Source organism: Bufo gargarizans, chromosome 5, assembly GCF_014858855.1.
Source record: "Bufo gargarizans isolate SCDJY-AF-19 chromosome 5, ASM1485885v1, whole genome shotgun sequence".
In the NCBI taxonomy this organism is placed as follows: Eukaryota; Metazoa; Chordata; class Amphibia; order Anura; family Bufonidae; genus Bufo; species Bufo gargarizans.
This window is the reverse complement of record NC_058084.1, coordinates 235,944,915-235,971,696: the sequence shown is the minus strand read 5'-3', so window position 1 is coordinate 235,971,696 and position 26,782 is coordinate 235,944,915. Positions and strand designations below refer to the sequence as shown.

Sequence of the window (26,782 nt, the reverse complement as noted above, 5' to 3'; positions counted from 1 at the left end):
TACTAATTTTTCAGAATTTTGTTAAATTTGGTATTTTTTATTAATAAAAATGTTTTTTTTTTTTAACTTCATTTTACCAGTGTCATGAAGTACAATATGTGACGAAAAAACAATCTCAGAATGGCCTGGATAAGTCAAAGCCTTTTAACCATCACCACTTAAAGTGACACTGGTCAGATTTGCAAAAAATGGCCTGGTCCTTAAGGTGAAATAAGGAGTTAAATTTATAATTTTCTTTAATATTGTTTCTGCATAGTGAGTCAATACACTGAAGTCAATGAGAGGTGAATATACAACATCGTAAGTAGCAGGTGCTGACTCTGGACAGGTCTTCTTCAAGCAATGACATTAAGTCCATATTTCATTTGCAAAGCTCTTACCATGGTGCATAAAATTCAACTAGTATGATATCTGCAGCTTCTACCACCTCATCAAAGTTTGCTTCAGTTAATACTATTGTTGCTTCAGGTGGGATCGTCCAGTTGGGATCTGAAACAGCTTTTACTTTATCAACAATTTCTGTAAAACAAAAAAGCGTTTCATTATGACAATCTAAAGAACTAAATGTGAACAAATGCTTACTTCAAATTACTGTATAGAAAATAACATGGTAAAAAATAAAACCATCTGACTTTTGAGTATACATAATACTCGCCACTCAGTGAGTCCTTGGAACAGCAGAGATGGACATATTAAAATGGATTCTATGTAATATTTTGTTAATATAACAATATCTGTGTTATAAAAAAAATATATTTACACATACATATATATATATATATATATATATATATATTTTATATACACACACATACATATGAAACTTTCGGTTTGTGAGGAATATGGATTAATATTTACTGTCAGCCATGTCCTCACACCCACCATTTGCTGCAAGATGGCAGAGGAAATCAAGCTCCACCGGGGGGCCCTGCTTCAAAGCCGCAGCCAGATAGCAGAAAACTCCTAGCAGGCCACATTTGATTACATTTCACACCTCCAGTCAGACAGCACGGATCCTGCAAGAGAGCACGGATCCCCCAGCAGGAGGTATTAGCCCTTGCCAGGACCAATGATACCTCCCAGACATGTTGGCAGCTACATTTCATAAGGAATTATGAATCGCCCGGCCATCACAGGCGCAAACCAGATACATATTTGTATCCCAGTGACCATGATGAACGTGCCCATGGTCTTTGTTTGAGGCTAGGATGCCCGGTAGGGGAGATAAACATATCTCCACACAGAAACCAACCAACTAACGGTACCATGCTTGGACTCTAGTTGTAGCCGGAACCCAGGCAGATCAATTGGACCTGGAACCATCTTCCTGCAACCTTCTGGTCTGGGGCTATGAGCCCTAAAGGGTTTTGTGGGTTATTTGCTGCCAGCACCAGAGTAGTAGGGGTGGACCCTACCCATAGGCAGGGAGGGGAGCAGCCTCAAGGTTTTGTGCCAATATTTACTGGTATTTAGAACTGTTCATAAATCCCTCTAGCTTAACTAAGGCCCCATTTCCAGCTCAAGAAAAACAGCACCAAAGCATGATGCTGCCACCACCATGCTTCACTGTGGGTATGGCGTTCTTTTGGCAATGTGTAGTGTTGTTTTTGGGCCAAACATATCTTTTAGAATTAAAGGCCAAAAAGTTCAACCTTGGTTTCATCAGTCCATAACACCTTTTCCCACATGCTTTTGGGAGACTTCAGCTGTGTTTTTGCAAAATTTAGCCTGGCCTGGATGTTTTTCTTAAAGGGGTTGTCCGGGATCAAGATTTTTTTTAAAACCAGTTAAATCACTATTAATAGCGGTTTGAAGGTCCCCCCAGATGTTTTTAGGTATTTTTACACTTCAGCAGGGCTCCTATAGTCCCCACTGATTGTTTACCTTTCTGTTTATGTGTGCGGTAACTTCCTGCCTCAATGCTTTCTGGGTCCCAGCACAGCTAAACGCCTCCTTCCTTACTAAGAATGCGCCCTGCTCGGCGAGGGGCGTGGCTTAGCGCTGCAATGGGCGTGGCTTCACGCTGTGGGGGCGTGGCTTAGCACTTCTGTTGCCGCATAGTTACTGCCCCTCCATGCGCTTGGAATAATTAGAGGCTGACTGTGACGTCACGGGGCTCCTTGTGAAGCGGAAGGAGAGGCTTCGCTATGCAGAAAGGGACCCGGTATGTCACTGACTGTGATATAAACTGCACTTCCGGCTGAAAATTTGTGAAGTGAAAAAGGGCCATCAGAAATGTCTGGTAAGGGAAGGACAGGCATGAATGTAATATTTAGGGGACCATTGTACATGTAGACCCATGTCCCCAATCCCGGACAACCCCTTTAAGTAAAGGCTTTCGTCTTGCCACTCTACCCCATAGCCCAAACATATGAAGAATACGGGAGTTTGTTGTCACATGTACCACACAGCCAGTACTTGCCAGATATTCCTACAGCTCCTTTAATGTTGGTGTAGGCCTCTTGGTAGCCTCCCAGACCAGTTTTTTTTCTAGAGTTTTCATCAATTTTGGAGGGACGTCCAGTTCTTGGTAATGTGTCATATAGAAGAAACCGCAGCACTCCTCTCCTATCTTCAATTCAGTGGAATTTATTTCACCAGCAAAAAATGCGACGTTTCGACCGTAAAGGTCTTTCTCAAGGCTTGAGAAAGACCTTTATGGTCGAAACGTTGCATTTTTTTTGCTGTTGAAATAAATTCCACTGAACTGAAGACAGGAGAGGAGTGCTGCGGTTTCTTCTATATGACGCATCCAAGGGGGAACTTCTGACTGGCTCCCAACACGGCTGGCACCACCACAAGATAAGACTTTAATTTTTCGTTGTGCTGCTATACGCATTTTTTCCTACAGTTCTTGGTAATGTCCCTGTTGTGCCATATTTTCTCCACTTGATGATGACTGTCTTCACTGTGTTGCACGGTATATCTAAGGCCTTGGAAATTCATTTGTACCCTTCTCCTGACTGATACCTTTTAACAATGAGATCCCTCTGATGCTTTGGAAGCTCTCTGTGGACCATGGCTTTTGCTGTGGGATGCGACTAAGAAAATTTCAGGAAAGACCAACTAGAGCAGCTGAACTTTATTTGGGGTTAATCACAGGCACGTTAAATGATGGCAGGTGTATGCTGACTCCTATTTAATATGATTTTAAATGTGATTGCTTAATTCTGAACACAGCTACATCCCCAGTTATAAGTGGCTGTGCACACTTATGCAACCACATTATTTTTGTTTTTTTTTGTTTTCTTCCCTCCACCTAAAAGATTTCAGTTTGTTTTTCAATTGACTCAGTTTATAGGTCACATTAAAAGGTGGAAAAAGTTCTGAAATGATTTATCTTTGTCTCATTTTTTACAGCACAGAAACATGCCATTTTAACACGGGTGTGTAGATTTTTTATATCCACTGTATATCACCTATATCTGTAACCTCAGACCACTGTATATATTCTGTTATATCTAGTGTGCCCTTTAGGCGATTAAATATATCATTTAATCTTGTGCTATCTTGTATCTCGATCACGAATCCCCATGTCAGTGTTTCGGCCTAGTTATAAGCTACCCTGGGTTGGTTTCTCACCCTATATAATCCCGTTAGCGGACCGGGCTTATATCAAACGAGAAGCTGGTGGCAGTTACCTGGGCTGAGACTGAGCTGTTTTCACTGCGGCAGTGAAAAGGCTCTCTCAGCTTGTTGCCTCTCTGTGCCCGCGTGGACAGGAGGAGTCTGCGTAAACTGTACCAAGCTGACCTTACCTGCTCCTCTAGAGGACATAACGTCACGCTTTGGTAACCCGTGACCATAGTGCGTCTTGTGAGCTCGACGTAGGTGATGTCAAGCGGGCACGAGGCGTGGTATTCGTCACAGGGTTTCATAAGCTATAAGCCAGAATCATCCAAATTATAACATATAAAGGCTTGAAATATCTCGCTTTGCATGTAATGAGTCAATCTCATATGTTAGTTTCACCATTTAAGTTGCATTACCAAAATAAATGAACTTTGCACGTCAAATTTTTAGAGTTTCACCTGTATATATATCTAATATATAAATCTGAGTGTGTGTGTATATATGTATGTATGTATGTATGTATGTATGTATGTATGTAAAGGAATCAGCATCGTCACATTTAGAATCACAAAACTTGGCACACAGATACGAGGTACTGTGGGGGTCACTAATAAAGGGTCGTCTGCTGTGGAGGTCACCGTTAAGGGGACAGGATGCTGTGGATGTCAGTGTTAAGGGGCGGGGTGCTTTAGAGGTCACTGTTAAGTGTGGGGTGTTGCGGAGGTCACATTTTAAAGGGAAAGGAGCTTTGTGGAGGTCACTGTTAAAGTGGTGGGTTATTGTGTAAATCACTGTTAAGGAGATGGGGTACTATGGAGGTCCCTAATAAAGGGGAGGCCACTGTGGAGTTCAGAGGGAAGAGCTCTGTGGGTGTTACTGTTAATGGGGAGGGCACTGTGGAGGTCAGTATTAAGGGAGGAGGGGACTGTGGAAGCCACTATTAAAAGGGGAAGCGGGGTACTGTTAGGTCACTGTTAAGGCAGCGGGGTACTGTGGCAGTCACTGTTAAAGGGGCAGTCGCTGTGGAGGTTTCTGTTAAGGAGGCCGGGAATGGTGTAGGTCACAGTTAAGGGGACTGTAACCTATGGTCAGTGTTAAGGGACGGGTGCTGTAGAGGTCACCGTTAAGAGTGCAGGCCCCTATGGAGGTCACTGTAAAGGGGGTCGGGTGCTGTGAAGGTCAAAGTTAAGGGGGTGGACTGCTGTGGACGTCCCATTTTAAGGAGACACGGCACTGTGGGGGGGGGGGGGTCAGTGTTAAGGGGTGTTAAGGGGTGGGGGGCTGTGGAGATCACTGTTAAGGGGGCGGGATACTGTAGAGGTCACTGTTATAGTGGATACTGTCGATAGCTTTTAACAACACACACAAACATTAAATTAAATACATACACACCACGCACGTACAGTAATAGAACATAGCAGTGCACGGGAGAGTAGGGGAGACAGAGGATGAAGTCTAAAGCATCTGACAGACAGTGTGACTGATTGGCTAGTGAATGGCATTTTGCAGTAGGCTATTTGTTGACTGCAATTAAATGTAAATAAAAATAAATACAAAATTAGGTTAATAGCATGTTGGCTAATTTCACAAACGAGCGTTCAGTCCCAGAAACTCACCCCATTTTTGTTAATTTCCAAGTTTCAATTTCTCTACTTCTATAATACATAGTAATACCTCCAAACATAGTTATTACTTTACATTCCCCATATGTCTACTTCATGTTTGCATCATTTTGGGAATGATAATTTTATATTTTGGGGATGTTACAAGCCTTAGAAGTTTGGAAGCAAATCTTGAAATTTTTCTTCAAATTTAAAAAAAAAACAATTTTTAGGGACCAGTTCAGGTCTGAAGTCACTTTGTGAGGCTTATATAATAGAAACCACCCACAAATGACCCCATTCTAAAAACTACACCCCTCAAGTTATTCAAAACTGATTTTACAAACTATGTTAACCCTTTAGCTGTTCCACAAGAATTAATGGAAAATAGAGATATAATTTCAAAATTTCACTTTTTTGGCAGATTTTCCATTTTAATATTTTTTTTCAGTTACAAAGCAAGGGTTAACAGCCACACCAGACTCAATATTTATGGCCCTTATTCTGTAGTTTACAAAAACAACCCATATGTGGTGGTAAACCACTGTACAGGCACACGGCAGGGCGCAGAAGGAAAACAATGGTTTCTGGAAGGCAGGTTTTGCTGGACTGTTTTTTTTTTTTACACCATGTCCCATTTGAAGCCCCCCTGACGCAACCCTAGAGTAGAAACTGTACCCCATCTAATAAACGACACCCCTCAAGGTATTCAAAACTGATTTTACAAAAGTCGTTAACCCTTTAGGAGTTCGACAAGAGTTACTGGCAAATGGAGATGAAATTTCAGAATTTAAATTTTTGGGCACATTTTCAATTTTAATCAATTTTTTCCAGTAACAAAGCAAGGGTTAACAGCCAAACAAAACTCAATATTTATTGCCCAGATTCTGTAGTTTACAGAAACACCTCATATGTGGTCGTAAACTGCTGTACGGGCACACGGCAGGGCGCAGAAGGAAAGGAATGCCATACAGTTTTTGGAAGGCAGATTTCGCTGTACTGTTTTTTTTTTTGTTTTTTTTTACACCATGTCCCATTTGAAGCTCCCCTGATGCACCCCTAGAGTAGAAACCCCCAAAAAGTGACCCCATTTTAGAAACTACGGGATAGTTTTTTTGGTACTAGTTTAGGGTACAATGATTTTTGGTTGCTCTATATTATACTTTTTGTGAGGCAAGATAACAAGAAATAGCTGTTTTGGCACAGTTTTTATTTTTTGTTATTTACAACATTCATCTGACAGGTTAGATCATGTGGTATTTTTATAGACCAGGTTGTCACGGAAGCGGCGATACCTAATATGTATACTTTTTTTTATTTATGTAAGTTTTACACAATAATATCATTTTTTAAACAAAAAAATTATGTTTTAGTGTCTGCATATTCTGAGCCATAGTTTTTTATTTTTTGGGCGATTGTCTCAGGTAGGGGCTCATTTTTTGCGGGATGAGGTGACGGTTAGATTGGTACTATTTTGGTGGGCAAACTCCTTTTTGATCGCTTGCTGTTGTACTTTTTGTGATGCAAGGTGACAAAAAATGATTTCTTAAGCACAGTTTTTATTTGTTATGGTGTTCATCTGAGGGGTTAGGTTATGTGATATGTTTATAGAGATACCTAATATGTATACTTTCCCCCCTTCCCTTATTTTTTTCCAATTTTTTTTAACTTTATTTGGGGAAAATGTTTTTACTTGAAACTTTACATTTTTTTTGGGGGGGGGGGGGGACTATTTTTTTCACTTTATTTTTTGTCCCACTTTAGGACTTGAACTTTTGGGGGTCTAATCCTTTGCAATTCATTCCAATACTGTGTATTACTCATACAGATTCCGGGGCCTGTGAGATCCAGGGGGCTGGATCTCACAGGCTCATCACCGGAAGGCAGCGCAATGCCTTCCTTAGACATCGCGCTGCCTTCCATGCCATCGGGTCCCCCCCCACAGCCGCATGGGGACCCGATGGCACCGCCACACGCCACCACCGAAATAGATAAAAGCCGCAAACCGCAGATCTGAATTGACCTGCGGTTAGCGGCGATTGCCGACATGACTTGAGCAGGCACCGGCTGCGCTGCGGTGATCGGAAATACACAGGGCGTACAGGTACGTCCTGTGTCCTTAAGTACCAGGACATAAGGGCATAACTGTACGCCTTATGTCCTGAAGAGGTTAAGATAACCAAAACAAGCAAGTCAAAAATATTAAACTTGGTCATTTAATTAATGAAAATGACCCAATCTCTGTCTGTAAGGGACAACAGTAAAGGAATCTTTACTGTTTTACTGTCAGTATCTGGTGTGGCCTGGTGCAGCAAAAACTGCAACTAAAACATTTTTGGTAAACATTGCTTAGTCCTGCACATATACTTGGAGAAATTTTTACAAATTCATCCATGCAAAACAGCTTGAACTTTTAGGTTTATAGCAGGGATGATCAACCTGCAGCCCTCCAGCTTTTGCAAAGGTACAACTCCTAGCATGCCGTAATAGCTGTGGGCTGTCCAGGCATGCTGGTGTCACGGATGATGTTGCAGAAAGCTGGAACTTACAAGTAAACATCCGACTGGCTTGATCCCAAACTAAGGAGCATATGGGTGAGCCCTATAAAACCCCTAGATCTCTCCCTGACTGCTATGCCCATGCAATGGTCTCTATGTTAGACAATTTCATGCCCATGTACCTAATACTGTGTGACACCTGAAAACCCTATAATAGTGAGGGGACACGACCACCGACTCCCTGCACTTAATACAGACTGAGTCAGGGTCACCTAGAATCAAGCCAGCAAGGAAACAAATAAAAGGAAAAATACTTATCTGAGGAAACAGCAGCAGCAGCCTCCAGCAGTGAACACCTCATGCAGGAAGTAGTATAAACCGCAAAGTGAGGCAGTATGGGAGGGAATATAAAGGGAGACAATTAGTCTAAATAGGTGACACCTGGGAGAAGGAAAGGAGATGACAAAGTGAAACCAAAACAAAGAAAGTCATGCAAGAGGTAGAGAAGAATGTCTGCTAGACCTTCTCACATAACTGGCGGTGACAGTACCCCTCCCTCTACGGGTGGACTCCGGACACTCAGAGCCCACCTTCTCAGGATGAGACCTATGGAAAGCCCTGATGTGACGAGTGTCTGCCACTGGGACTCACATCCTCTCCTCAGGACCATAACCCTCCCAATGAACGAGGTACTGGAGAGAACCGCGGATAATGCAAGAATCCACAATCCTAGAGACCTGAAATGCAAGATTACCATCAACAACAATGGGAGGAGGAGGCAAAAAGGAGGGTATGGTGGGTTGGACATAAGGTTTTAATAGGGACCTGTGAAAAACATTATGGATCTTCCAAGTCTCAGGAAGATCAAGACAGAAGGCAACGGGATTGATGACGGACAAGATCTTGTAAGGCCCAATAAACTTAGGACCCAACTTTCAGGAGGGAACCTTTAGTTTGATATTCTTTGCAGACAACCACACCAGATTACCCACATTCAGGTCCGGACCAGGCCCACATCTCTAATCCGCCACACGCTTATATCTCTCACTCATTCTCTTCTGATTACCTTGAATCTTTTGCCAAATAAATGACAAAGACGAGGAAAATCTCTCCTCATCAGGTAAACCAGAAGACCCCTCTCCAGAGAATGTCCCAAACTGCAGATGAAAGCCATATGCACCAAAAAATGGTGACTTATCAGAGGACTCCTGGCGACTGTTATTTAAAGCAAACTCTCAGCAAGGGACAAAAAAAATACCAATCCTTCCGATTCTCCGCCACAAAACAGCGCACATATGTCTCCAGATTCTGATTGACGCGTTTGGTCTGACCAGTCGACCGCGGGTGAAAATCAGAAGAGAATGACAACCGAATCCCCAAGCGAGAACAGAAGGCCTTCCAGAATCTGGAAACAAATTGCGTGCCCCTATCAGAAATTATGTCTGAAGGAATGCCAATTTAACAATGTGATCAACAAATGCTTGCGTCAACGTCTGAGCATTGGGTAACCCAGGAAAGGGAATGAAAACAGTCCACTACTACCAAAATCACAGTCTTCCCCGAGGAACGAGGCAAGTCCGTAATGAAGTCCATGGACAGATGCGTCCAAGGATGGGAAAGAATGGGTAACGGGAGGAGAGAACCCGATGGCCGTGAATGAGGGACCTTGGCACGAGTGCAGGTCTCGCAGGCTGCCACAAAACCCTCAACAGTCTTATGAAGAACCGGCCACCAGAATCTCTGAGCAATGCGATCCACTGTGGCTCTACTCCCCAGGTTCCCAGCAAGGACAGTATTGTGGTGCTCCTTAAAAACCTTGAGTCGTAAAGCGAGAGGCACAAACAACCTCCCAGGAGGACAAAGATCAGGAGTCTCTGCCTGAGCTGACTGAACCTCTGCCTCCAATTCAGGATAAAGAGCAGAGACGACCACCCCTTCAGCCAAAATGGGACCTGAGTCTTTAAAGTTCCCCCCTCCCAGAAAACAACGTGACCGGGTATCCGCCTTCACATTTTTAACCCCAGGGCAGAACGTGACAACAAAATTAAACCTAGAGAAGCACAAAGACCATCTGGCCTGTCTCGGGTTTAGACGCTTGGCCGATTCTAAGTAGGCCAGATTCTTATGGTCGATAGCAAAAACCGGTACAAATATCCTTTTCCAAGTGCATACCTAGAAACCATGCGTTATTGCAAATTGATCATCAATGAGATTGACAGCTGCTCCACTATCTACAAAAATCTCACAATGTTCTTGCTGTCTAGCGTCACCCTGGCAGGTAGGAGAAAACAGGAACTACAAGTAAACGGCAAACCTTCAATTTCCACATCAACCTTGCCAATAGTAGGAAATGAAAAGTTTTTAGAGGGTTTTTTAGAGACCCCTGTGCACTGAATAAGACAGTCGCACTGTCCTTGGGCTGAATATGACAGGAAAGAGTAGTCTCCTCTCTCTCTCTAAGACGCCTGTCAATACGAACAGCTAGAGACATGGCAGACTAACGAGGCTGGTCTCTCATGAAAAGCAAATGCATCTTTCAATCTTTCTGAAAGACCATGGCAAAATTGACTTCGGAGTGCAGCATCATTCCAACCAGTATCAGCTGCCCATCTCCAAAATTCAGAACATATCTCTGCGGACTGTTTACCCTGGCATAAAAGACTCAGTTTAGATTCAGCCAGAGCAATACGATCCGGGTCATCATATATCTGCCCCAGGGCTACAAAAAATTAATCCACCGATCGGAGGGGCCAAGCCCCCACCAGCAGCGAAAAGGCCCAAGACTGAGCATTATCCCTGAGAAGCAAGATGATGATCCCCACCCTCTGCTCCTCATCACCAGAGGAATGGGGAAGTCGGCGAAAATTGAGTTTGCAAGCCTCTCTAAAGCTAACAAAATGCTCACTACCCCCGGAGAACGTACCCGGAAGCGAGAATAGGTGACACCTGGGAGAAGGAAAGGAGATGACAAAAGTGAAACAAAAACAAAGAACGTCATGCAAGAGGTAGAGAAGAACGTCTGCCAGACCTACTCACAGAACTGGCGGTGACAGCTGGACATCTCTGGACAATAAGATTCCTCTCAAGAGCTGCTCACTTCAGGTTCTTCCACAACATTTCTATTGGAGTATGGTTGGGAGTTTGACTTGACCATTCCAAAACACTAACTTCATTTATCATTAACTCTTTTTGTATCTTTGGTAGAACGGCTTGGGTTCTTTAGGCTCATGTACACAACTGTATTGTGTTCGCAATCCGAGAGATACGGCGTGCAATGGAGGCACAGATCGGAAGCCCACAGATGCACTATGGAGTACTTACGTGGGTTTTCTATCTGTGCCTACGCACCACAAAAAACTAGTGCATGCATAACTTTTTTACGGTGTGGACTGTCGGATGCGGATCGCGGAGCCCATTCAAGTGAATGGGTCCGCCTCCACAGTTGGCAGGCACACAGTATGTGCCTGTGCATTGTGGACCTCAACGTGCAGTCTGCAGCACGGGCATGGCCTTAGGTTCGTTTTCTTGCTGCATGATCCGCGTTTTCTGGAGATTCAGCTCACAGACAGATTTCCTGACATTTTCCTTTAGAATTTGCTGGTATAATTCAGAATTCATTGTTCTATCAAAGATGACAAGCTCTTCTGGCCCAGATGCAGCAAAACAGGCCCAAACCATATTACTACCACCACGTTTCACAAATAGGATGATGTCTTTATATGGAATGCAGTGTTTTCCTTTCTCCAAACAGAATGCTTATCTAAAACAAAAGGCTCTATTTTAGTTTTAACCATCCCAAAACCATTGGGGGAGACTAATCAAAAGTGGTGCAAAAGAAAACAATCTTAGTTGTTCATAGCAACCAATCAGATTCCGCCTTTCATTTTCAGAGCTTCTTTGGAAAAAAAAATGAAAGAATCAATCCGATTGGCTGTTATGGGCAACTAAGGGTGGGTTCACATCACATTTTTCCCATCCGTTTAATGTATACAAAAAAAGTTTTCCATACATTACACAGAAAGTTCATAAACAGTACTTCCATTAATTTGCCTTGCAGTGCACACACACACACGGCAAAAAGAAAGTATGCATACTATGACCGTTCCATGGAGGAAAAAAAAAAAAAAGCTTAACCAGATGTGTAATACCATAAGAAACACTAAAATCCAGCACAGTGAAGCCCTACCCCCACAAGTAACACATGTAAGCAAACTATAGTTCAACAAGATAGCAGCTGTGCCATCTACTGTGTTTCATATATGCAGATACTGGAGACTCTACTTATTGTATTGACCAGCCGCAGCTCATAGAAGTTTATGGATAGGGAGGAGGGAGCTGCTTGAGGAAAACAAAAGTAGACATCAGACAAACTGCATCCCATAAGAGTTCAAACTTACCTCAGTGCTGGATTTATAGCTACATCGTTGATTAGGCTATTTTCACATGTGCGTTTTGCATTCCAGTTTTGAGATCTGTCAGAGCATCCTCAAAACCGGAGCAAAACGCTTGAGTTCGATTTAATGCATCCGGATGCATCCGTCCCTTTGGGTGTGGTTGTATTAACCCCTTCCCGAAATCCGCCATACATATATGGTGCAACAGGAAGTGACTTCCCAACAGCCGTCGTACAGGTATGGCATGTTGATTGAGTGTGTGCAGGCGCTGCGCCCACCTGATCAGCGCCCTAACAACAAATCCCAAAAAGCTATGGCAGAGTTGCGGCTTTATCTTTATCCTGCTTCCCAAAAAGCTAAACCCCATAATTAGAAACAATTATAAAGCTCTGTTGAGAGAAAAATAAAATGCTACGGGTGATGGGATCATTTAAGCTGTCATCTTGGTACTTGACAGAGGATTTGAATGGTGCTTTGGGTCAATTAAAGATATCAGGGTACTTTCAGACTAGTGTTATTATTTTCTGGCATTGAAATCTGGTAATGGGTCTCAATACCGGAAAAAAATGCATCAGTTTTGTCCTAATGCATTCTGAATGGAAAGCAATCTGTTCAGTATGCATCAGGATGTCTTCCATTCATTCCTTTGCTTGCTGCAGTACTTTTTCTGGCCAAAATCGCGGCACTTGCCGGATCCGGCATTAAATTTCCATAGAGATGTATTAATGCCGGATCCGGTACCAAGTGTTCCGGAAATTGCCGCGTTGCCAGATCGGGTTTTCGGGTCTGTGCATGCGCCGAATATAGGAGGAGCCTCAGTGTAGGTCATCAATATCAGATGGTCACGGGTCTGTGTCACAAGCTATCGCTGACCCTGTTGTGCCTGGGTCAGAAGGTCGCAGCGGGTGGCTACACGCTCAGTTTCTCAAGAGATCGCTCCATGACCTACTGGTGAGAATAGATTCTGGTCCAGGTTTTCCTGCTTAGGTTTGCGATCCTTTTTTGTCCCATTTAGGAATCTGTAGCTTTTCCTTTCAGCTGTTCTCTGTCAGCCACTCCCAGCTACTATATATTCTCCCTTTCTGCTTTCCTTGTTGCCAGATATAGACCTTCTTTCCAGATCTTCTATTCTGACTAGGGATGAGTGAATCAACTTTGGATGAAACATCCGAAGTCAATTCGCATAAAATTTTGTTTGAATACTGTACGGAGCGAGCACTCTAAGTATTAGAATGTATTGTCTCCGATGAGCCGAAGTTATTACTTTGTGAAGTCTCGCGGGACTTCTGAAGTTTTTACCCGAAATTAATTTCTGAAATGATTACCCGAAGTCTCACGAGACTTCGCAAAGTAATAAGTTTGTCTCATCGGAGCCAATACATTCTAATTCTGTACAGAGTGCTCGCTCCTGTACCAGCCCGATCACCACAGATGTCGTTAATTCAGAGACATCTGTGCTGTACATGTAGATGTATTTCTCAAACCACATCTATTAAGCCATAATGGCGTGACATATATTCTATGTAAAATATTAAATTGAACGAAAACGTGATTAAAAGTTGTGCGACACTCAAGTTTGACAAAATATTTTACCAGTCCTCTACTTGTATCATTGGACAATCAGTTCCCCAGGCTTTTTAACCGGGAGAATTAATATTTTTAAATAGTGCTTTGATTAATAAACTATAAAGTTAATTCATTTAAGGGTCTATATCTAGCAAAGATATTTCTAATAAACTAGATAGTGAAGAGCGAAGCTGAAAGTACCTAAACCATGATAAATTAGATATATTCTCCCTTTGTGCCAACTCTGATAAGGCAAATAGGGTTGTTGCAGGTATCGAAATTTCGATACCCAATCGATACTTTATTTTTTTTTACAAGTATCGATTCGGTACTGCGATTTGCATTATTGCGATACTGGGATGCGCTGCTGCGCAGCCCAGTATCTCCTCTTTTGAGACAACATGGCGCTCGGCCAGACAGACAGTGGAGAAGGCGGGAGCTAGGTAGAGAAGAAGGGGGGTGGGGGGTCCCTCCCTCCTATAACGCCACCGCCACTGAGCCCAATGGAGAAAGCGGGCTTTGAAGATGCCCGCACCACTGCCACCAATGAATGTGTGTTTAATTAAAGCAGGAGGAGGGACGGGGGAGGTAATAAACTGCTGCGCCGTCTGAGCTAGTGAGCTTGGCGAACGGCACCAGAGGAAGCAGCCTCCTCCTGAGTGTCTTGTGTCCTCCCAGTGTCAGCCCGAGCCCCAGAGTCAGTGAGAGCACTGAAAAGCAGCCAGCATAGCAGGTACCCAGCCCACACTCAGTGCAAGAGCGATTTGCCTGCGTCAAAATAAAGGCAGGCAACACATATGTATAAGATAGCCCGCAAGATTTGGGGTTAATGTGACTCATTAACCCGAAACTTGCCACTACCATGTTTTAAACATGATAGGGGTCACTTATTTTTAATGTCAGTCTGGGCACATGCTTTTGGACTAAACCCCATGTGCCTCACATTAATAGTGAGTGACCCCCAAAGTACCATCTCACATAATGGGCAACATAGGGTTAATGCGAGTTACAGAATACAGGTCATTATTAATATGAGGCACATAGATTGAATTCATAAGACTGTGCTGCCAAATGGCAAGTGACTGTTGTAGCTCATGCAGTAACCCCATGTTACCTACTATGCAAGAATATGGATACTTGATAGGGTTATTATGAGGCACATGGGTGTTTTATCACTAGGAACGGTTGAACCTGTGCCTCACAATTACCCTATCATGTAACGTGGCCCCAGCACCACAATACAAAAAAGGTGCGCAGGTCTAGCTTGGAGCCTTGACCAAAATAATCCCAAAATATATGGAGCAAATGGACTGATCCCTTATTGGGGACCAAAGGGAATAAAACTTAACATTTAATGGTAATTAGATTAGAATAAATGGCACAAAAAAAGGATACAAAAATTAGACAAGCCCGGATGGGCCAAAAGACAGATGCACGACAATACACCAGTGTAAATAATGGAACGTTCTCACCCGGGTAGTTGATGGACGGACAAGTCTGTGTGGACGAAGCCCGGTTTGTGATGTCTAGTAGGCAAGGTCTTGATGGTAGGCAAGGTCAGGAAAAATAGTCCCTAGTGTGTCCCTAACAGAGGGGGGAAGGGGCTAGTAGACCCTACCTACCTATACGGAGTACTTGCTCCGCAAGGAGCGACCCCGTCCGGATACCTAACCCTGGTGCGGGCCGGTGAAGACCGGGAAGGCTGGGTCACGTGAGCAGTTACCTTGCGTCAACATTAGAACAGTGTGAAGGTCTAAGATATTAGACCTTCACACTGTTCTAATGTTGACCGTGCCCAGGCCACCGTGATTTCTGATCTCGAGAACGACCGCTCCATCATAATTAAACCCTCAGACAAAGGGGGTAACACGGTGGTCATGGATCAGAGCCAATATAGAACAATGTGTGAGTCTCTATTGAACGATCCCTCCACCTATGAGGTGCTACCCCGAGATCCATCTAATGAATTTAGATCAGAACTTAAATCTATCCTAGAGGAGGCCAAACTAGCACACTTTATCTCAGACGAAGAATTCAAGTTTTTGTTTCCCCCGTGCCCCCGCATGGCAACTTTTTATTGCCTCCCTATACTACATAAGGGCATTAACCCACTCAAGGGACGACCCATAGTTTCAGGGGTAGGCAACCTCTGCCAAAATGCAGGGATCTATGTGGATAAGATTCTGGCTCCGTTTGTGACCACCCTTCCCTCTTACACTCGCGACACGACAGATCTCTTGAAGCGTTTGGAGGGCATCTATGCTGAGGTGAACAGTTTATTGGCCAGCATAGATGTGGAGGCACTTTACTCCAGCATTCCACACTCATTGGGCCTCAAGGCCATTGAACATTTCCTGAGCAGTCGAGGTCGCCAGTATCGCGCCCACAGTCTTTTTATCCTCCGTCTGTTGGAGTTCACGCTCACTCATAATGTGTTCTCCTTCAGCGGCAGGATCTACCACCAGCTCAGGGGCACCGCGATGGGGAGTCCTTGTGCCCCGTCGTACACTAACTTGTTCCTGGGCTGGTGGGAAGAGACCCTGGTATTCACGGACACTGGATCCGCACTTCTGGATCCCGTGGGACTGTGGGCGCGATACATTGACGACATCTTCATCATCTGGAATGGTGATGATGTCTCATTCTGCTCTCTAGTGAAGGCCCTTAATGTTAACAACATAGGCCTCCGTTTCACTAGCAAAAATAACATTGCCCATTTGCCGTTTTTGGATGTCCTCATCTCCAAAACTGAGGAGGGCGAACTGACCACGACAGTTTACAGGAAGCCTAGCGCGACCAACAATTTGCTTAGGTGGGAAAGTAGTCACCCACTCCCACTTAAGAAAGGCATCCCAAAAGGTCAGTACCTCCGTCTCAGGAGAAATTGCTCTTCTAAAAGGGACGTCATTAAACAGGCTGCTGACCTGCGACAGATTCATTCAGCGAGGATACCCTGATAAGGTGTTGCGACTAGCCTTCAGAGCAGCATTGCAGGCAGACCGCACAGATCTTTTAATTCCTAAGCCCCACCATGCACAGACAGGGAATCTTATCCGCCTGATCAGCACTTTTGATCGTGCAGCACCTGAAGTTTGTCACATCTTATGTAACAATTGGGGTGTCCTCCTGATGGATCCATACCTCAGAGAGGTCTTGGGACCATATCCCAACATCACTTATCGCAGAGGTCGTAACCTCCGTGATAAGTTGGTCTCAAGTGAATTCATACCGCCTGTACCCTCGGGTTCTGCATGGTTGCAGTCAAACATCAAAGGCTGCTACAGATGCAGTGGGTGTATTGCCTGCAGCCTTCTGCAAACGGGTAAGACCTTCCGCAGTAACAACACTGGTAAGGTCTATACCATTAACCACTTCATCAACTGTAGGACCCGTGGCGTGATCTACCGCCTCGCCTGCGAATGCGGTAAGGAATATGTTGGTAAGACTATCCGAGAGTTTCGCAGGCGGGTGCATGAACACCTTAATGACATATCTAAGGGCAAGGACACGCCAATAGCCAATCACATCCGCATTCATCATAACAGCACTGCCCATGTGTCATTTATGGGCATTGACCGGGTCCTCCCGCCTCGCCGTGGGGCGATTGGGACCGGGTGATCCTTCAGCTGGAACTCCGCTGGATTTATTATCTTAAATCCATGACACCTCTAGGACTTAACGAACAGCTTAACTTCAGCTGTTTTTTGTGATCATCTAATCACTTATATGTCCCCCTTTTTACCATTACTCCTGGATTTATTATAATATAATATAATCTAATAATGATTGTATCCAATCATAATATTCTTTGTTCCCTGTGTCTTCTGATCTCACCACTGGCCCGTTGGTACTGCAGCTGGGCCTGTTTGCTTATGTTTCCATTCCAATAAGTAGCTCTGATGAACCTAGCATTAATTTTGCTTTATCACTGAGACCGCTGACACGCTGGTTTCTTTTGCAGCGGCGTATTCTCCGTGTGATTCAATATGGCGTCCCGTTGCTAGGCAGCCAGCCCGCCCCCAGGCTTTACCACTATTGTCCCTCCTACCCTCCTGCGTGCCGTCCCAGTGGCCGCGGCTGGCGTTTGCGGTCCATGTTGTCCCTGCCCCTGCACACACCTCCATCTGTGCGGCCCCTGTGGCGGCACTTGGAACGCACGCGCCGACTGACGCTGCGCTTCACGGCACGCAAGGTAACTGCTCACGTGACCCAGCCTTCCCGTGACTTTGGAGGGCGTGCCTTGGGTATGAGCGCGCTGTGTCTTCCCCTTTATAAAGGGCGCTTTTTAGGTAAGCAGTGCCGACAGCCCCTGAATCTATACCCCTTGACTTGGGCCCCACAGCGACCACACTGCACTTCACATCGCTTTTTCTATGTGCTTAGACAGCTCACTGGCTTGCCAGCACTTGCGGTCCTGCTGTTAGGATTTTTTTACATCCCCTGATGAGTTTTTCCAACTGAAACGTGACACGTCGGGACACCTATAGGGCATATCAGGGACACCGGCCCGCACCTGGGTTAGGCATCCGGACGGGGTCGCTCCTTGCGGAGCAAGTACTCCGTATAGGTAGGTAGGGTCTACTAGCCCCTTCACCCCTCTGTTAGGGACACACTAGGGACTATTTTTCCGGACCTTGCCTACCATCAAGCAAATCTCGGTACCATCCTTAACGCACGCTTTTCCAGTGACCACCACCCTCCAAGAAGCGGACTTCTCCCCTGAGACATCACAAACCGGGCTTCGTCCACACAGACCTGTCCGTCCATCAACTATCCGGGTGAGAACGTTCCACTCTTTACACTGGTGTATTGTCGTGCATCTGTCTTTTGGCCCATCTGGGCTTGTCTAATTTTTGTATCCTTTTTTGTGCCATTTATTCTAATCTAATTACCATTAAATGTTAAGTTTTATTCCCTTTGGTCCCCAATAAGGGATCAGTCCATTTGATCCAGCACCACAATGTATATCATGTAGCAACTGACCTCACAGATTTACAATTACAACCCCAATCTTCATTTTTGTGAAGCCCATTCCCCCTCCCCAACCACCACCACCCCACCGAGTGAATGAGGTGTGGTTTAAGCCATTGAAATATGCATAATTTTTTTTCACAACTAGAACCACACTGATGACCAACCTAAAATCATGTGGCCATTGTGCCACAAGAAAATTGCTATGAAGTTGAGAGAGACTGAACAATGCAGCATGTGAGGTGTGAATTTACTAGTACTGCACCTCTACATGCTGTAAGGGCTCTTTGACACGAGCGGATGCAGTGCGTGGAATCCACTGCGTGTAAGACAGCCAAGCCCCGTTCCAGACAGCAGAGACACTGAGTAGTAACATGATTGATAATGCTCCGTGCCTCTCTGTGATCTCTTTACTACCAAATTACAGTGAGATAAAGTTGTCACCGTGATTTTATAGTAAAGAGATCACAGAGAGGCACAGAGCATTATCAGTCATGTTACTGCTCCGTGTCTCTGCTGTCCGGAACAGGGTTTGGCATTCTTTCATGCAGTGTATTTCCTGCACGCACGGCATCTGCTCATGTGAAAGAGCCCTAATGGTTCCACTTGTTCTAGGCGCAGTGAAAACAAAGAAGCCATGGATACACCGTCTCCGTCAATTAAAGATGCAGAACTTGTGTGCTTGTTACATCGGCCACTTGTAGAAAAAAAGGCCTCAGCAAGGACGCAGAGTGAAGTGTGGGCATATTATGCCTACATCGCCGGTGAAGACGGGCAGCCAACAGACACAGAAAAACCTGTCTGCAAAAGGTGTTACAAATCTCTCCATTGCAAAGAAGGAAACACCAGCAACTTGGCTAAGCATTTGACAGACAATCACCCTGATCTCTACAATGAGCTGAAAAGTTGACAGGTTAGCCAATTTTAAGTCTACCCTACCTACCCATGCTCTCTTCTTAAAGGGGTTGTCTCACTTAAGCAAATTGCTCATCATGTAGAGAAAGAGGAATACAAGGCACTTACTAATGTGTTGTGATTCTCCATATTGCCTAATTTCCGGGCTGCATTTATTTTTCCATCAACACTGCTTGTTTCCATGGTTACTAGTCACGACCACCCTGCAATCTAGCAGCAGTGGGCGTGCTTGCATTGCAGGGTGGCTGTAACCCCTGGAAACGAGAATTGTATAAGGTGATGGAAAAATTTAATGAAGCCAGCAACGAGGGCAATATGGAGAATCACAGCACATAAGAAGTGTCTTGTTTTGTATTCATTTTATCTACAGGATAAATGCCATTATCTGAAGTGAAACAACCTTTTTTAAGTGATGAACGATGATTTCCTTATACACAGAAGAAGCAAACCCATTCCACTACATCATCCAAAAATAAACCCACTCAGGCTACTACCATTATATCCGTGTTCGAAAGACAGCGGAAATGAGGCAAAGACTCCAAGGAAGCGCAGAGACTAAACAAAGCTGTTGCCGAGTACATCTGCATGGACCAAGTGTCTCTATATATGGTTGAGAAAACTGGATTCAGAAACCTGGTACAGCAGTTAGACAGAAAGTATGATATGCCTGGGAGATACATGTCTACAGAAATACCATCACTCTACATGGAGATCAGAAGAGTGGTTGAGGTTCCATTCTTTGCTTGCACTACAGACCTCTGTACAAGCAGAGCTACAGATGCATTCATGGCTCTCACCATTCACTTTATAACAGAAGAATGGGAGATGCAGTCTTGGTGTTTAGGCTGTACGGCTCTGAGGTACACAGATCATACTGCTGACAGTTTGCACGAAGAATTTGAGGAATCCGTAACTGAAGACTGGAAACTGCACATATCCAAAATGTCTGAAATAACAACAGATAACGCCTCTAACAACATCAGAGCGTTTGAAGAATATAGCTGGTTCCCATGTTTTGGTCACAAGTTGCACCTGGCAGTAAACAAAGCCCTGGATATCGAGTGGCAGTGTGTCTCTCAAGGTAATGCAAGACCGTCTCTGCGTTCTGCCGATCAAATAAAATGAGCCAATTACTGAAAGAAAAACAAAAGGCACTTCAGATACCCGAAAACAAGCTTATTCATGATGAACCAACCCGGTGGAATTCCATTTATGATATGGTGGAGAGGTTCTGTGAACAGAAACAAGCTGTCTGTGCTGTTCTGGCAGAGCATCCTTGCCAGAGAAATGAAATAAAGGGTCATAGATGACATGAAAAAGAGGTATGAAAGCAAAAACTTGCAACTCATTCTCAACACTGCCACATATCTAGATCGAAGATTTAAGGACTCATTTGTGTCTATTCAAGATGAAGTAGAAGAGCTTCAAGAAGAGCTTCTACAGAGAGCTTCCATTCTTCAGCTACCAGCAAGTGGTGGAGAATAACAGAAAGATGAAGAACATGCAGTGGCACAAGTCACCAAAAAAAAAAAGAAGACACCCCAAGGTAAAAAAAAAAAAAAAAGAAAAAAAGAAGAAGAAGATCTGAAAAACGTGTTGGCCAACATTGTGACAGAAAAAAAGGGGGTCAAGCAGGTGGTTCTGTGGGTACCGAAGATACATAATCTGACAAAGCCCTACAACAATGCTTTGCAATGACTTTACAAACAGACGAAAGAAATTAGTCCAGAAGAAGACCCACTAGCCTGGTGGAGGAGAAATGCCCCAAGTCTGCCCTGTTCTTGCCCATTTTGCAAAAGCGTATCTATGCATTCCCCCCTCTAGTTGTGCATTAGAACGAGTATTCAGTACTTCGGGCCTAATCTGCAGTCCAAGAAGAATGAGGTTGAATGAAGACCATATCAACACACTTGTTTTCCTGGCTAAGAACCTCGAACAGGCAAAGAAATTCCCAACCACAGCTTAATGTGTCACTTCAGAATATGACATGTTTTAGTTTGTGTTTTTAATTTATTTGCAGTTTTATTATAGTAGGGTGCCATAGAAGGGTTTGTTTGGGATTTTGATATTGCTGGCCTATGCCAAGATAAGTCATGAGTATCTGATTGGTGGGGTCTGACGCCTGGCACCACCACTTAATCTTTATCAGCTGTAAAGAGGTTATGGTACTCTGGTGAACGCTGCAATTTTCGCTTAATTTTCCAGGCAGGCACAGACTCGCCAGAGCTCCATTGCCTCTTCAAACAGCTGATCAACAGGGGGCCTGCCAGGCATCAGAACCTGGCCAATTGGCCCATCCTTAGGGCAGAAGTAGCTATCAATATCACAAACCCTGACAACCCCTTTAATTTAAACTACTTGTTATGTACAAAAAGGGTGATAGTACCCAGCATGTGAAAGAATCTACATTCTATCTAAAGAGGACCTACCTCTAGTACATGGATCAGCTATCTTCAGCACTCCAGCTGCTGTGAAACTACAACTCCCAGCATGCAAACATGCACAACTTATTTCAACTCCCACAGAAGTGAATGAAGCATTCTGGGAGTTGTAGTTTCTGAACAGCTGGAGTGTCGGAGGTTGCTGATCCCTGCTCTAGTATGACAGTTCTCACTTCTCAGTTTTAGTTATTTCTGGTTTTAGTAAAATACTTCCATTCTATGGCTGCACAGTGTGCATTTCAATGCAATTCAGGAAGACCATCTTTTCATATCTTGTCTATTAGGCCTGACCTGCACACGAACGTGTGCGTCCCATGGCCGTGCACGAACACTGACCGCGAGGCAGCCGCAGCGGATCGCGGACCCATTCACTTTAATGGGACAGCGATCTGCCCATTTTGCAAAAAGATAGGACATGTTCTATCTTTTTGCAGAACGAAAGTACAGGACTAAACCCCACAGAAGCACTCTGTAGTGCTTCCATAGGGTTCCGTTCTGTGCTTCCGTTCCGCACCATTTCACCTCTCCGGATTTGCGGACTCATTCAAGTCAATGGGTCCGCATCCGTGATGCGGAATGCACACGGAATGGTGCCCGTGTATTGCGGATCCGCATATGCGGTCCACAATACAGCAACAGGACACCTATGGTCGTGTACAGGAGGCCTTATTCATGGTAGAAGTTTATGAATAAAGGTACAAAAAATACATTGAGTGCTACCAGTCCCATCCTACTTGTACAGTCTGACACTGGCAGCAGCATCGGGTTATAGACTGTGTGCCAGTCAAACTCGTAACACCAAGCTCTAATACAAACTTCAAGCTGGAATAATTGAGGAATAGCACGAAGTTGAGTTCGTAAGACATAGAATAGAATAAAAACTCCAGAATTATTTGCCTAAAGATGAGTCGGGCAGGAGATGTGACAGCTCCTCATTAGCATTGTTACATTGTCAAATTCAATATCGAACTCTGACAATCTGATATCTGATGCAGGTTTTTCTGGTTAATTCAATAAACGTTTTATGTTTAAAATAATCAAGTCTTTTTTGTGTTTTTATTTTATTTTTGGTATCGAATAGTATCAAGTATCGCAATACTTTTTTTAATGGTATCGAAATCAAATCAATATGTTGGTATCGCAACAACTCTATAAAAGCAAGTATCTCTCCTTTCCTCACCACTTGTGCGACATAAAAAAAATATCACTTTTTTGCCAGTATTGATCCCCTACCAATTCATCTAAGCCTGTAAATTATAATCATACCAAAGGGGTGTGTACAACATAACCACCTCAGCCCCCCTAGCGTAAACACCCTTAATGACCAGACCACTTTTTACAATTCTGCACTACACTACTTTCACCGTTTATTGCTCGGTCAAGCAACTTACCACCCAAATGAATTTTACCTCCTTTTCTAATAGAGCTTTCATTTGGTGGTATTTCATTTGGGTAAAAGTTATAGCGTTTACAAACTATGGTACAAAAATGTGAATTTCTGCTTTTTGAAGCAGCTCTGACTTTCTGAGCACCTGTCATGTTTCCTGAGGTTTTACAATGCCCAGACAGTAGAAAACCCCCACAAATGACCCCATTTCGGAAAGTAAACACCCTAAGGTATTTGCTGATGGGCATAGTGAGTTCATAGAACTTTTTATTTTTTGTCACAAGTTAGCAGAAAATGATGATTTTTTTTTTTCTTACAAAGTCTCATATTCCACTAACTTGTGACAAAAAATAAAAACTTCCATGAACTCACTATGCCCATCACAAAATACCTTGGGGTGCCTTCTTTCTAAAATGAAATCAAAATGTGTAAAAAATGCCCTGTGAAATCCTAAAGGTGCTCTTTGGAATAAGGGCTTCTTTGCCCACCTTGGCTGCAAAAAAGTGTCACACATGTGGTATCGCCGTACTCAGGAGGATTTGGGGGAATGTGTTTTGGGGCGTCATTTTACATATACCCATGCTGGGTGAGAAATATCTCGGTCAAATGCCAACTTTGTATAAAAAAAATTGGAAAAGTTGTCTTTTGCCGAGATATTTCTCTCACCCAGCATGGGTATATGTAAAATGACACCCCAAACCACATTCCCCAACTTCTCCTGAGTACGGCGATACCACATGTGTGACACTTTTTTGCAGCCTAGGTGGGCAAAGGGGAGCACCTTTAGGATTTCACAGGGCTTTTTTTTTTTTTTTTTTTTTTTTTTTTTTTTTTTTACACATTTTGATTTCAAACTACTTCTCACGCATTTGGGCCCCTAAAAAGCCAGGGCAGTATAACTACCCCACAAGTGACCCCATTTTGGAAAGAAGACACCCCAAGGTATTCCGTGAGGGGCATGGCGAGTTCCTAGAATTTTTTATTTTTTGTCAAAAGTTAGTGGAATATGAGACTTTGTAAGAAAAAAAAAAAAATCATCATTTTCCGCTAACTTGTGACTAAAAATAAAAAATTCTAGGAACTCGCCATGCCCCTCACGGAATACCTTGGGGTGCCTTCTTTCCAAAATGGGGTCACTTGTGGGGTAGTTATACTACCCTGGCTTTTTAGGGGCCATAATGCGTGACAAGTAGTTTGAAATCAAAATGTGTAAAAAAAAAAAAAAGCCCTGTGAAACACACACCTGGGAAGCCAATTGTCCCATTACTTTTGGTCCCTTAACAAGTTGTAGACACATATGGAAACTGTTGTAATTCCTACACCGTTCACCTGATTTGGATGTAAATACCCTCAAATTCAAGCTGACAGTCTGCAGTTAAAGCTCATCTTGTTTATTTAATTTCAAATCCATTGTGGTGGTTTATAGAGCCAAAAATGTTAGAATTGTGTTGGTGTCCCAATATTTATGGACCTGACTGTATATATCGAATAATAATGGACAGAGGATACCCTTGACGGGCACCTCTTCTCAGTAAAAAAAATAAATATTTGTCAAACTCCCATGGATGTTCAAGCTGGCCTTATACAAGGGGAATTATACAAAAGCTTAATCATATTTATAAACCTAGCACCAAATCCCATTTTTTCTAAGACCTTCCAGAGGAATCTCCACTCCACCCTGTCAAAGGCCTTAGAGGCATCAAGAGACAGGATAGGGTGAGAGACCCTGCCCCCAGAGGATTGCAAATTGGCAATAGTTTACATGTATACCCTTATTGGGAATAAAGCCATTCTGATGAGGATGAATGATTGATTGATGTTATAACTTTCGCAAACCTTGTGGCCAGGACTCTGGAATAAAGTTTCACATCAGTTTTTAATAGTGAAATCAGCCTATATGACTCCATGTCCAAAGGGTCCTTACCTTTTTTTTTGTATTAATACTATCACAGCTACTGACATTGACTCTGGAAGGAAACCATCTTGCAATGATTCAGCAAACACCCTCAGTAAACGGGGGAGAATAAACTCCCTGTTTTACCGATAGAATTCAATAGGAATCCATCTGAACAAGGGGAGGAGTTTCCCAAGCAGGGTTTTAGAGCTGCCTCTAATTCATGCAAAGATCCAACCTAGATCCAAACGATTCTCTTTGGAAATCCGTAAGAACTGGTAAGCAGAAGGAATCCAAATAAATATCAATCGTTACAGCTGAGATAATCTCATCTGACCTATATAACTGTACAAAATGCCTAAGAAAACTCCCTTTTATAGACTCTTGAACATTAGTTATCCCTTCAGATGAGCGAATACCTAAAATAGATTTTTTTTTTCCTTCTTTTTTTTTTTATCCTGATTCGAGATCACCCCAGCTAGCAATTTACCCTGGACGGCCTGATTCAACAAAATATCTGTCCCCTAAAAATAAAAAAAGTCTCTGCGGGGCCTTATTCAGAAGGAAAATGGAGTACTCCTGACTAGCATTCTCCATAGTTACCCGATTTTGTACTGTTTTTTGCAAGAGAATTCCATCATGGCTTGTGCCGCTGCGTCTCTTAAATTAATTTCCTTTATACCATGCCCCTTTCTTAAATTAGTAATATTTCTAACAAAAAAATCCCCTAGTAAAGGCCTTAAATGCATCCCATACAAATTAAGTTTTTGCTGACTTATGCCTCTTTCACACGAGCGTGACGGATTGGCCCCGGATGCGTTCAGTGAAACTCGCACTATTTTGCAAGCAAGTTCAGTCAGTTTTGTCTGCGATTGCGTTCAGTTTTTTCCACGCTGGTGCAATGCGTTTTCATGCATTTTTCACGCGAGTGATAAAAAAATGAAGGTTGACAAACATCTCTTAGCAAGTGAAAAACGCAAGGTATCCGCACCTGCTTGCGGATGCAATGCGTTTTTCATGCAGCCCCATTCACTTCTATAGGGCCAGGGCTGCGTGAAAAACACAATATAGAACATGTTGCGTTTTTCGCGCAATGCAGAACTGATGCATGAAAAAAAACGCTCATGTACACAGACCCATTGAAATGAATGGGTTAGGATTGAGTGCGGGAATGCAGTCACATGAAGCATTGCAACCACATGGAAAACTCGCTAGTGTTAAAGGGGCCTTATAATTAATATTCCAAAAATGAACAAATTCCTGTTCAAGGGTTCCATGATTATCTATTAAGGAGATCCAATGGGGATTTAATCTAAAGGGAGAATTTTACCCTATATTTATTGTCTAGCATTACTACCTCAATAGAAAATGGTACATGGTCGGATAGAGCCCTGGCCTCATAATTCATTCACTTTATACAACTACAATAGTTTTTATTTATCAAAGCCAGGTCCATCCTTGACACAGAATTGCCAGACCTACTTACAAAGGAGTACTCTTTTCCCCTTCCCTACAAGGCCCCATACATCAACAAAGCCCGAT

General features: G+C 43.5%; 1 protein-coding gene across 1 annotated transcript in view; it reads right to left on the bottom strand.

Moving 5' to 3' along the window:
- The window catches only part of PDIA4 (protein disulfide isomerase family A member 4), a 226,470-nt gene that overhangs the window by 114,808 nt on the left and 84,880 nt on the right, over nucleotides 1-26,782 (bottom strand). Inside the window, exon 4 of the mRNA XM_044292831.1 lies at nucleotides 381-519. Within this exon, the coding sequence (XP_044148766.1) occupies nucleotides 381-519 (139 nt within the window). The remainder of the gene's footprint in view (nucleotides 1-380; nucleotides 520-26,782) is intronic.